The sequence below is a fragment of the Prosopis cineraria genome, unplaced genomic scaffold (genome assembly GCF_029017545.1).
Source record: "Prosopis cineraria cultivar Desert tree isolate PC_DT_omini unplaced genomic scaffold, ASM2901754v1 PC1, whole genome shotgun sequence".
NCBI lineage: Eukaryota > Viridiplantae > Streptophyta > Magnoliopsida > Fabales > Fabaceae > Prosopis > Prosopis cineraria.
The window spans coordinates 37,040,928-37,054,696 of NW_026555332.1; the positions used below are offsets into that span (position 1 = coordinate 37,040,928).

General features: G+C 31.1%; 1 protein-coding gene across 1 annotated transcript; it reads right to left on the reverse strand.

Annotated features, from left to right (window-relative positions):
- Nucleotides 1-1,648: 1,648 nt before the first annotated feature.
- On the reverse strand, nucleotides 1,649-4,072 carry LOC129295078 (CASP-like protein 4D1). Its single transcript, XM_054933587.1, has 3 exons — nucleotides 3,921-4,072; nucleotides 2,847-2,970; nucleotides 1,649-2,047 (listed from the first exon to the last, which is right to left on the reverse strand). The coding sequence occupies exons 1-3, from the start codon at nucleotides 4,070-4,072 to the stop codon at nucleotides 1,649-1,651; spliced, it is 675 nt and encodes a 224-aa protein (XP_054789562.1).
- Between the last annotated feature and the right edge of the window lie 9,697 nt (nucleotides 4,073-13,769).

The window sequence follows — 13,769 nt, forward strand, 5'->3', positions numbered from 1 at the left end:
ATTTAAAAATTATTTTGAAATAACTATCAAATAATCTTTACCTTTTTATTTGTCATTTTTCTTAAATATCCATCAAATATAAGGTGTCTTACTGTTTTTTGTGGTAGTGAATCCTAACCATTGCATTGGGAAAATCATAGCCATTCATTTTACCCAACTCAAATGCAGTCTTTATCGTCGTTTTCTACTTTCAGACACTCATCCTTGTTTTTTTTTTTTTTGAAAAGAAAATGGAAAGGCCAAATCATTAATAAAGGCCAATAAGATCTAAAGAAAGTATCCCTCCAATGTAAGCCATTTTTTCATGCTAGTTTAAGTCCAAAATATTAGAAACTTAGCATTTGTGGAATTTTTTTTATCACTTTACCCTTTATATTATTAACCTAGTTTTTTATGTTTTCCATCATCATTCTTAATCTCTTTCTAATTTAATTCATCAATGGTAGTTGGGGTTAAGGGTACAAAGGCAAAATCATGATATACTTTCATGAGGAGAAAAACATAGCTAAGTTTTATTAGTATACAGATTATTGTTGAGCGGATGCATTTGTTTGGATCACACAGAGTAAGTATATGAATCATGAAGAGGCTCTATCAAAATTATAATCTTTGTTAATGTTGTGACTTCTGAACGAACTGAGCGATGAAGTCAACACAGGTATTAACACATACTCATAGGAAAAGCTAACTTTATTTAGATTGTAAAAAGTTGGATACAAGATCAGACAATAAACTAAAGTCGATAATTCAAGCTAAGTCTAATATGTCAATTCAAATAAACTCAAAGTCTTAGGGTTGGGCTTCAAAGTTAAGGAATGTTTTTACTTTAAGTTTATCCAAACCACTCAGATAAGGCAGAAGAATCGGACCAAGCTTGAGCCTAAAAGAAATTGGCTTGAATATCCAACATATTTATTATTAATAAAATTAAATTATCCTTTATTTAAGCCTTTATTGGTTCATTAAATATTAGTCCCTTCCACTATATTTAACCTCTATAAGTAAGTTATTACTATTACAAGAGTATCAAAATTTTTTGGTAATAAATCAGACAGCATTATTTCTCCAAAAAAAAAAAATCGATGACATACAACCAGCTCCTTGCTGTTCAATTTATACAAAAAAAAAAAAAAAATCCTTTGGATTGTTGGGAGTTAGGTTCGACTCAAGCAAGAATAAAATCCATGATAAGTTTTACTTAAAAAACATTAGAATTTACAACCGAACCAATAAACAAAGATAGAAGGTCTACTAATATCCCTAAACAACAAGCATGGCAATCCTATGAAATATGAAAATAATATGTAAAAATATATTATTCACAAGATCTAATCTTCGCTGCCACTTATTTCAAACTTTGTATAAATTTTTTTATTGAAAAGTGAAGTCGTTACTCTAAATTTACATTCATAAAATTTTCTCGGAACAAACTTGATATAATCGCCAATATATAGTAGCATGGTTAAACAAATTAAAACAAATATATTTTTTTATCAATAATAACAATAACAACAAATAATAATAAAATACACGGTTCATTTATCAAACTCCATACAATACACAGGATTCATACTAGTTTATTTAAAAGAAGGCATTCACGTTGTTGAAAGATTTTAATACCAAACCTCAAATCTAATGAGAAGCTTCATCACACAGACACATCATCAGACGATACTTTAACATCTTGATGAGGAGTAACATCGCTGTGTTGTGCAGGGTCTTCTGTAGGAGAGTGTTCAACTGTATTAGATTGAAGTTGATGATGATGAAGAGTTGATGGGCTTGGATTTGAATTATTGTTATATGAAATGATGGAAACGACAGCCAAGAAAAGCCAAGCCACAAAGAGGAAGACAGAAGCAGCAAGTAGCTTGTTGTGGAACTCAGAAAATCTCCTAAGAGCATTTTTTATGCCCACCAATTCCTCATCATCATAATAGCCGCTGATGCCGGTGACGGTGCTGGTGCCAACACGAATTCGTTTCTTCGACTCACAAGAAACAGCAATACCAGCACCACTGCTTGTGGCAAGCAACAAGTTCATCACCTGTATTCAATTAATTGCTTTCAAAACTATTTTTATTTTGTTTTTAAAAGTAAAAAAAGTCAAATAAATTACCTTCAACTATATATGATCAATTACTGTTATAACTCATCACCATTAACTATTGACAACTACTACTACTGGCCTTTTTTTGAATTATAAAATTATTTTTAAATTAATATAATCAAATAGATTTTCTTATTATTTTGTTTTGCAAAACAATTTTTAAAAATTAATTTACAAAATATTTTTTTAAAACAAAAAATATAACAAAATCTAACAAGCTCTTATGCTTCCACTAATTTAAGTCAATTATAAGAGTAGTAATGTATTGCATGTCCGATTTGGATTCGATAATTATATTTAGTATAAACATTAGGTACATATAGCATCTAAACTGTTGAAATTTAGATCAATCATTTAGATAAAGTCACTTATTTATTAATCTTAAATGAAGTATGAATTCAAAGTCGTTGATTTGAATTTCAACATTTAAATACTATATACATTCAATGCCTATATTAAAGATAATTATTAAATCCAAATCCATTGCAGTAGAAATAAAGTTTGAATCGGAAGCAACCTGTTACAATTACATTAATTATCTACATGCTGACTAATTTGAGTTTTATTTTTAGACATTTATGCAGACTTTCCTTTAATTTAAAAACCCTCTTCTAAAAAAATATAAAAAATGGAAAATACACACACACACCCATATCCACACACATATTTTGCGCGATATGTGTGTCAGTGTGTGTCTATACATTAATTTCAAAATTAGATCAGTTGAGGGAATGACCATATCGGCGTAGAACTCAAAATGCTGCGGTATCAGTCTCTTGTGCTTTAGAGCGTAGGATGCAGCAAAGGGTAACTGAACCACACCGTATACTATTGATATCACTGCCACTGGCATCACATATCTGCATTTTTTTTAAGCATCATTGAAGGCATAAGAATTTTATAGATTTTATATTATATATTATATATTCAGTATATAATTTATTAGTTTAAAAATATATTATGAAAATAATAAAAAATTTCTAGAATTTATTGTTTTCTTTGTTTTTTTAAAATTTATACTCTTTTAGATCTAATTTCATCAAGAACGTAATAAATATTGGGGTAAGACTTATATAGTTGATCTTATATATTTAATATATTTTTCCAATTAAACCAAAAAATATTTTAATGTATTAATATTACTAATACAAGAATTTATTATAAAATAAATAATCTATAAAAAAATTAATATGTCTTGATTTATTTGAAAATAAATACTTTAAGAATATAAGGTTAAGTATATAAGTTTTTCTCTAAAATTTAAATGACCCTTACTCATTTTTGAATTTTATTGAAATTATATAAATTTTTCTATAATTTTTCAAAAGATGTTTATGTAGAATTCACTTATAATTTTGTATAACAAATATTTTACTTATAATTTTTATTGAAGATAATTTTTAAATTTCTTAAATAAAAAAGTAATATACTTGATCTTTTAAGACTTCTAAATTTTTTATATATTATTTATTTTATAACAAGATCGTATTATTAAATTATATGGATAAAAGCATAACATGAAGTACATAAGTCTTTTCCAATAAAGGATTTATATAATTTTAAAAAAAATCAAAAAATATTTCATATAAGCTAAATTCTAATCAAAGTAGTCGATACAACCGAAACACAACATCCATAAAGGTCATAAGATTAGGTACATATTCGATCATCAATATACAATATAGTATGTAAAACTTGTAGCAAATTATACTATGCATAAGCTATAACAATATAACTTATTTCAAAATTTTTGCAACGCATAAAAAAAAAAGTTATTTGAATGAATGCATATATATGATGTTGTCCATACCTAAAAGTGGAAATCTTTTCATAATCATAACTAGCACCAAATTGCTGGTAATGGCTGGAAGCCAATAAGGCCATAGAAATTACAGAAGCCATCAGGGCAAGGGATCTAAGGATGAGAATTGAGAATGGAGCTGTTATTAATTTGGAAGCCATTGTTTCTTGTTCCTTGATTACTTTGTCTTGAGCTTCCATTAATTGATCGTGAAACTCCTTCTTTTTCTTTTATACTTCAAAACCCTAAGAGGATTTTTCTGTTTTTCTCCCTCCTTTGCCCACTGATTTTAATTATTATTATTATATCATTATTTGTTATAAACTATAAAACCGCCTGTTTTTTGGTTCTTTCCAGGAGGCATTTCCATTATATTAATTTTGGCTAAATGTTTGAGCTTAGGGCTATATTCGTCGTAACATGAGTAAATGTAGCTATAGATCATATAAACTAATTTCTTGTTTCTTTCTTTGAGTGATTAGCAGAGATTTTGAATAGTAGCATTTGCATACTTGTTCAGGAATATTAAATTTAAAAAACTTCGCATAGACGTAAACGTAACTACACGTGGCAGCTAAACGGTGTCAACACTACAGAGTACGAAGAGAAGCGTTTGCCCCTAATAAATAAATAGAGATTAAACCAAATTATTGGAAGAATTACAATCAAATTTCAAATAAATAAATTAGAACCTTTTTTAATATTAAAAATAAGAATTTTTAGATAGTTTAAAGATTTTATAAAATAAATTTATTTTATAGAGATTTTATAAAAATCAGACATTTTTTAATGTTTGATTATAATAAAAAATCATTATTAGTTATTTATTTTTAAATTTTATGATATTTTCTTTTATTTTTATTTTATAAAAATAATTCACTAGTATATTATTTTAAAATATTATGATCTTCTTACATATCTCGCCTCTTTAAACTCCTCTCTCCCATTTATCACATTAAATTGTCTTCAGAAGCTTTTAAAAATAATTACAAATTTGCTCTTTTTTTTTCAAGTTCTAATTATTTTCAGAAGTTTAAAACAAACATAATTAAAAATCATAAAATAATTTAAAAAAATAAATAATTTTTCATGAAATAAGTTAAAACAAACAGGCCTTTAATTATTTTATCAGTTCTATTTACAAGTAATTGAGACATGTGCGTAATTAGCTTTCTTACAACTTGTAATTCTCTCTTTTTTGTTTATTTGGATTTTGGTAAATGTAAATCGCTTGTTTTTCTGCTCACTTAAGTTTTTTTTTTAATTTCCCTTATTAGCCTGGCCCTTGTAACATCAAATTAAATGTTAACATTTGGAATTGTCCGATCGTAATCTGTTTTAATCTTCAATTAAGATGTCTGTCAATGAAAAAAAAAAAAACAAACAACAAATGAATCTACTTTTTTTTTAATCTCGGCAAGTACATAATTCAAAGAAATGATTTTTTTTTAAAAAAAATATGTTAAAGTTTTTATTGAGCTCAATAGATGTATTTTTTTGCAGCTCTCCCTAAGGTCGCCACTTTATTTCCAAACCCACCGTTTCTGGGAAAAGAAATTCGATCGTCCGACCCAAGAACCAACAAGGCGGGCAAGACTTTTTCCACTTCGTTTCGTGTGCAAGAGCTTAAAAATATTAGTAAATCCTGACCATTGCAATGGGAAAATCTTATCCGTTCATTTTACCCAACTCAAATGCAGTCTTTTGTTTAGTCGTTACAAACGATAATTTAGATTAGTTTATTCAGATTTAACTCAAAATATATAAATAGTTAAAAAAAATTATATAGTTAAGACTGATTTTACACCTCAAGCTTTTAGACTTATTGTGTTGGCTTGAGCACTAGAGTCATTAAATATTATTTCATTTCATTTTTTCCTCTTTTGAGACAATTTCAATTTTTATCTTAAAAATTAAAATTTTTCATGTAATATAACATTTTTTTCTATCCATATTAAATGAGAGCAATCATTAAAATATATAAATGAAAACATATAAAGTAACCTCTTTTGTTTATTTTTCCTTAATATTTTTAAAAAAATTCTAAACAAGTAATTATTAGAACATTAAGAATTTATTTAATTAGGAGTGTTTGTACGAACTAAGAGTTTGGGAGAGAATTTGTGAGTTGTACATGTAGGGTTGAAGTGAAAGTTAATTTCATTTTATGAATAATAAAATAAGAATTTTGGTATATAAGCTAAACTTATTTTAGTTTGGGCTTGACTCGAATTTCTTTGTTATTGAAACTTAACCTAAATAAGCCCAATGTAAAGAAAATTTTATAAACTTTTAAGTTCAATCCTAAAATTTTTTAATTTATTTGGATTAATCTGTCAGGTTTAGCTTAAATTATTAGATCTATTTGTCTTTATAAAATTTTAAAATAATTGCATTCAAAGATCAATGAAGACCCTTAATTATATTACGAAAGAAGGAACAAAACATTCTAAAATTGCTCTGGGCGTGACATATGACAAAAAGAGTGAATGAGAAAAGGTGAAAATAACCTTTCTAAATTTCACCGGATAGAAATATTGTTATGCTAAGCATGCATATATATATATATATATATATATATATATGGGAAGCAACAAGAAATGATTACAGTTTAACAAGCACGGATTTGAGAAATACCAAATGTATACAATTTTCTACAAAGCATGATGGTGGAGAATGACAAGCGAAAGTATTGTTTTGATAAAACATGCATGTGAAAAATGACAAGTAACGATAACAATTTAGCAAGCATGAGTGTAAGAAGTTAATAACAAGCATGATAATGATAAGTGAAAATGACAAGCCCCTGATTATTTTTTGTCTTTAACATTCAATCTTTTTGTCAAATGTCACATCAGAAACTCCAAAAAAACTTCGAAATGTTTTAGTCCTTTTTATAATTATCTGCAAAATCTTGAGTGAGATTTTCCGTCGATTTGAAATATAATAGAGAGGTCATAGCCTTAAGGAAGACTAACAAGATCTAAAGAATGTAAGAGTACACAATCATGAGGAGCTCTATCAAAACTATAACTTCTATATCAATGTTTTAAGCGAATCACTAGTACAAAATGGGATAATTAAACCTCTATATCTACACCAGTTATAGCACTTACAGTGTAAAAATAAGATACGGTGGTATTTTCATAAATAAAAAATATGTGGAGAAATATCTACACCGGTTTAAATCTTAACCGGTGTAGATAAGTATTATATTTTAAAAAATAAAATTTCTTTTTTTGATATCTACACCGGTTATTAGTAAACCCAGTGTAGATGTATTATTATTAAAAAATAATTTTAAATTTAACCATATATACACTAGTTAGACTTGGTAACAGGTGTAGATATGTTTTGAATTTTTTTTAAATTTTTTATCCTATATCTACACCAGATATTTCATATAATCGGTGTAGATATGGGTTCAGATTTTTCAAATGTCTCAAAACCCTTCTCTGTCGCCTTAGACCTCTCAGTCTCTTGGTCTCACTGTCTTTGTTCTTTGCTCTCACTCTCGCCCTCTCCTCTGTTAATCTCTCAGTCTCTTGGTCTCACTGTCTTTCTTCTTTGCTCTCGCTCTCGCCCTCTCCTCTGTCAATCTCTCGATCTCTTAGTCTACTATGCTGTGCGACTGTGTTTCTTCTTGATATGGACTCGGCCCTCTTAGTCTCATTGTGATCTGGACTCAACTTCTTCGTTTCATGATTTTCTCCCTTAACTGCTACGCGTAATTTCATGTCACTGCGAAAATTGCTCTGGCCTCTCTCAGGTACATATTTTTCGGAATATAAAATGTTGTTTCTTCTATAAGCAAGCCTATTCCCTTTTTTTCTCTCTTTGTATATATGTTGTGGCCTGTGGAAGAAATATTATTGATGAGATATTGAAGAAGGTTGTTTAATTAGAATGATGCATATGATCACTTAAATTGTTTTCATTCTCAATCAGGTCAATGAGCAAGTCTTTCTACGACTGAGTCAATTTGGATTATTTTCTTGTAATATCAAGCAATTATTAATTGTGCCATAGGTTAAAAATGAGAGTAATTTATAGTAATATTACAGTACTCGAAAACCCTTTATATCTTGACTTTGCTTCTCTCGATTAATATAAATAAAGACAGGGGACTAGTGTAGTGTGAGCAAACATAGAAGAGGCCTAAGGCTATTAGGCATTGCATGTGACTGTGTTGTGGTTAAAAAATATTATTTTTTCTTGTATTTTTAATTGTAAATTTATTGAAAAGTCTAACTTTTAAGAGAGACTCTACTGAAATTTTTGTAAAACTTATTATTTGGCCCCTTTTTCTATATGGAAATGCCAAAGAATTTATAGAGTTGGCTTCAAGTAAAAAGGAAGCCAACTCTAAAGATTCTTGTTCTCTAGAAAATAGGGAAATTTCCATGGTTGGCCCTATTTTTAATATAGAACTTGTTGTTTGGTCCTATCTTAATATACTATGTTGTGTTTTAGGAAGTCAAATTAAATATGGATCATAGTTGGATAGATGCTATATGAACGAGTGCAAAGTATATTAATGGAGTTAAGGGGTTTTTGAAATTCACTCAAAGCAATGCTGAAGATAATAGTGGGAGGTTTTATTGTCCGTGTAGGAATTGTTTGAATGAGAGGCAGCTAAATGCAAATGTGATATATGAACACTTAATTTGTAAAGGGTTTTTCAAAAGTTATAGAGTATGGATATGGTATGGCGAAAGAATGAACATGCCATTGCCAAGTACATCTCAAGTGCGAGATGTCGATGTTGATGATGATGATGATGATGATATGGTTGATCGGTTAGAGGATATGATTCGTGAAGTGGGTAAAGAGGCCTTTGCGCAATCCCTAGCGTATAATAATATATGTATGATGCAAATACATCTTTGTACCCAAGGTGTGAGGAATATAGTGTAAGGAATTGATGAACTTGAAAGCTAGATCCAGATGGAGCAATAAGAGTTTTATAGAAATGTTGAAGTTGTTGAAATTAATGCTTCTAAAGGAAAATGTGTTGCTAGTTCGTTACTATGAGGCGAAGAAAATTCTATGCCTACTCAGCATGGAGTTTAAAAAAATACGTGCTTGCCTAATTGACTGCATACTATAAAGGAAAGAGCATAAAAAAAAGCAAAAGTGTTCATTATATGAGATAAAAAGGTACAAAGAGAACAAAGCTCTTGCGAAGGTGCTCTAGTATCTTCCAATTATATCAAGGTTTAAACGATTGTTTGCTAATGAAAATGATGCGAAGATTTTGAGATGGCATGTGGATGAAAGGATTTCTGATGGAAAGTGTAACCTCCCTGAGGTTAAACCACAAATAACTCTAAAATATGGTAATCCAGGGCTTAACCCTCAAGAATTACCAAACTGTAGGGTTTTTATAAATGAACTTCTCAAATTTTATTTCAAGGAATCCCAATTTCGACAGTTCAAATCTCAAATATAATTTAAGGACTCCAAATCAAAGTTTTAAAAACAAAGCAAAAGCTTGGAAGTCAATGGGACCCAAATAATAAGTTTTAAAACTCAAAACAGATTTTTACACAGAATTTGACATGTGCGCTGTGGCTTACAGCTCGTGCGCCATGGCATGTCTTCTCTATGCCATGTGCCGCGGCACATTGCATGAAATTTGACATATCAATGCTATCGTTTAACAGCCCGAGAGGCAAATTTCTGACGCATTCTAAATCTCCGTCCGACATCCGATTGAGGTAGTTTCGATGTCCACACGAAGCTTTCTCCTAGCTCTAGCTAATGGCATAAGTTTCGTATTCAAATTCATTTTCTATAAGAAGTTGGATATCAAAACCCATTTCTACCACATTTTCACAAAATCTCCCAAATGAGGTATCCCAACTCAACCACACATGCCAATAGCTTACACCAACCCGCCGACCATACTCAATAGATTCTTACGGACTCATGCAACACACCACACGCAATCAAACACACTTATTTCATGAAATCACCACTCAACCTCAATTTTCACAAAACATAAAAGGGGAGGAAAAATTGCACAAAATCAACATTTCATTCATATTTCTCAAAAATACACATGTTTCTACTTGCACGAGTATTTTGGCCCTATTCACAGGTTCACAACAAAAACTCACTAACCCAAGGCACAAAATACACTAGTTAAAATACAAAATCATGCAAGTAGTGCACCAATCATGACAATTAATCCTAGTTGGCAAATGCATTAACAAATACACATGAAAAACAACTAAAGAAAGGCATATAGAGGATTTACTCCATAAATCCTAAGCCTTTTTATGTTTTCCCTAACTCGGATCCAATGAGCTAGTTCCTGAAAATATTGAGAATTAAGAGGTGAGTACAACCACTCAATAACCAAGTTTAATTTAACCCATACAATTGCATATCAATTGAAAATAGATGCAATTAGGCAAACACATATTTCACATAGCGCTAGGCCACGGTTCACAAAACTAACAACCATGTGACTGGGCTTGTCACAAAACATCATATCATATTATTTCATAAAAATATAACATAGGGTCGCAAAAATAACAACCATGCGCCCTTAACACATGTCGGACCACAAAACTAACAACCATATGGCCAGACTTATATGCATGATCATATGCCAACCTTATATCCTCATGTTACCTCCAATACAAAACTAGTGGCTATCACGTGGCTACATCCTTCACGGACTAACCCAACCTTCCATTTATGAAGAGCTATCAGGCCAGAGTTAATTCACTCACTTACGTAATCCGATTTCCCCCAGTACTAACAATCATAGGGTGTTGTACCCCTAATCTAGCCCCATCATGAACCGGCGAAGACTAGTTAGGTTCGAGTGCCTCATAGAACAAGTAGGACAGTCCCGAATCAACTATGGGATAAGGGCTACCTCTAGATTTCAACGGTTGGTACCACGGCTAGTTCCCAATTTCAACGGTCACTGCCAATACCACATGGATTTCAACTAATCTACTCCTCTCCCTAGACGAACTCCCGCCAATGATCATGCTATGCACATTTCACACATAATATGCATTTTAACAATCATTCCATAACACATGAACTCACATGACGCATATGCTCCATAATTTAACATATATTTCATCACAATTCTCCACTCATAGTAATAAATCACAATTAGTTTCATAAAACATCAAGGGTGGTAGAATCAAGGTTTTCTTTCCCAAAACCATTTCACAATTAAGTATTTGCCAATATGCATCATTAATGTAACTCGCAAATCACATTTTACCACACAATTAACATTCAACTATAAAAAGTAAGTTTCCCCCGGTTACCTCAAACTCTTGAGAGGTTAAAGGTTTACCCCTCACTATATCAAATTTCTAAAGCTTCAATGAGCTTGAATGGTGCCAAAATGAACCTCTATTCATCCAAACCACAAGAACATCATCATTACCTAACTCTTAAAACTTTATCAACATAAAACTCCACATACACTACTATATCATCACATAATCACTACCCACTCATACCTAATAGGCTCTTTAGATTTTATTAATGTACATTATCATTAATGACACTTCAAACCTTCATTAATGCACATTAACCTCTCCCAACTACCTCATAAATGCTAATTTTTGGATATTAAATGTTTCCATGGACCAACCACTTCCAAAATCATCAATGTAGTGTTCCAATATATTAAACCACTCTCATTCATCTTATTTTAACCAATAGAATTAGACTCATGCTCTTATGGATCAAAAATCTATCTCCCAACTCAAACCCTACCATAAATTATAACAAATGAGAGAGGAAAAGGAAAAAGAAGGCACCATAATCTTACCTTAGGCATTTGGGATCTTTAATCTATCCGTAATGGGGCTAAATATTGTGCCTTAGTAGAGCTAAAACTGAGCTCTTTGTTTTCCTCCTCTTTTTCTCTTCTGTTTTCACGCAACTCATAAACTGATTTATCAGATTTTTGGCTGTACGTCACGGCGCATGAAACAGAGGAGCCTGTTAAGTTTGAATTGTCTCTGTGCGCTATAGCAGACCAACCACATGCCATGGTGTATGGCATAAAAAACAATCTTTCTCTTTTTCATCCTCCTTCCTTGCTCGGGTAGCCCGCCTTTAATCCAAACCCACTTATAAGGCTGAAATCACATTAATTATGTCAAGTTAAGCTCATCTAGTCATATATCTCATTAACTCACTAACTACCCTCATTAGGTTAGTAAATCAAGTTAGAATTTCCCGAATGTTACGAAAAGCTTCGACATCCAGCCAATTCAAAATAATGGAAGAAAATTGACAAATTGTTCCCGAGTTTGGCAATGATCCAAGGAACCTCAAGCTTGGACTTAGTATGGATGGCATGAATTCTTATGGTAGCCTTAGCAGCATACACAGCTCATGGCCCGTTCTGTTGATAATTTACAACTTATCTCCTATGTTGTGCATGCAACGCAAGCATATCATGTTATCTATGTTCATTCTAGGACTAAAAAAACTATAGAATGACATTGATGTTTACATAAGACCCTTGATCGAAGACTTGCAAAAGCTATGGGAGGTAGGTATGGATGTGTTCGATGCAAATCAAAAGGAGGTATTCAAGCTACATGCAATGATCTTTTACCCCATAAATGACTTTCCTGTATATGAAAACTTTGTTTGGTTATAGCGTTAAGGGCATAAAGCATGTCTGATTTGTGAAGAAGGTACATGTTATCATTAACTTCATCACGAAAAAAAGACAGTTTATCTTGGCTATAGAAGATTTCTTTAAAAGGGTCACCATTATCGTAAAATGAGGAAAGCTTTTTTTGGCAATAAAGAGCATGGAACTACCCCTAAGCCATTGATAGGAGAGAAAGTTTATTAATTGGTGAAAGATGTCAATGCCACCTTTAGTAAAACTATGAAGAGTAGTGAAAAAAATATTTAGAAAAAGGGGTCAATCTTTTCTGACCTTTCTTATTGGCGTTATCTTGATGTGAGGCATTGTATTGATGTCATGCATGTGGAGAAGAACATGTGTGATAGTATTATTGGAACACTTCTCAACATACCAGACAAGTCTAAGGATGGTGTGAAGGTAAGATTGGATTAGTGGATATGAAAACTAAAGAGGACTTACATCTAAGGCTAGATGGTAAGAGGACTTATTATCCCCTGGCTGAGCATACTTTATGCAAAGATGAGAAAAGAAGCTTTTGTGATTGCTTATACAGCATGACAGTGCCATCAGGGTATTCTTCAAATTTTAAAAAGCTTGTATCGATAAAAGATTCAAAATTAGTAGGCCTCAAGTCTCATAATTGTCATGTCTTAATGTAGCAACTACTACCGATGGCTATTTGAGGCTTCTAGAAAGATGAATTGAGAGATGTCATAACCAGAGTTTTCTTTTTCTTCAATGCTATATGTCATAAAGTCTATGACATTAAAGAATTAGATGAACTATAAAATGAAGCATATCTTGTCTTGTGCCAACTTGAAAAGCTCTTTCTTTCATCATTTTTTGACATTATGATACATTTAATTGTTTATTTAGTAAGAGAGATAAAGTTGTGTGGCTTTATTCATTTACGATGGATGTACCCAATTGAAAGAACAATGAAAGTTCTAGAAGGGTATGTGAAGAGTCCACGCCATCCTGAAGCATCAATTGTTCAAAAATATATCTCTAAAAAAGCGGTGAAATTTTGTCAAGACTACTTGAATAATGTACGACCTGTTAGGTTAAGACAATGTGATATCAAAGATTGTAGGCATGGCATATCTGTGAAGATCGTAGATCCTCGTTAATTGCAATAAGCACACTTACACATTTTGAATAATGTTGATCAAGTTCAAGACTACATAAATGTGCATAAAGAACTT

Bases quoted from the DNA above. Each gene is read 5' to 3' on its own strand.
- LOC129295078 (XM_054933587.1), bottom strand. From the start codon at position 4,072: ATGGCTTCCAAATTAATAACAGCTCCATTCTCAATTCTCATCCTTAGA. The intron at 2,971-3,920 runs GTATGGACAACA...AAAAAAATGCAG, and splicing joins GAAAAGATTTCCACTTTTAG to ATATGTGATGCCAGTGGCAG. The intron at 2,048-2,846 runs GTCATTCCCTCA...AATTGAATACAG, and splicing joins TTGAGTTCTACGCCGATATG to GTGATGAACTTGTTGCTTGC.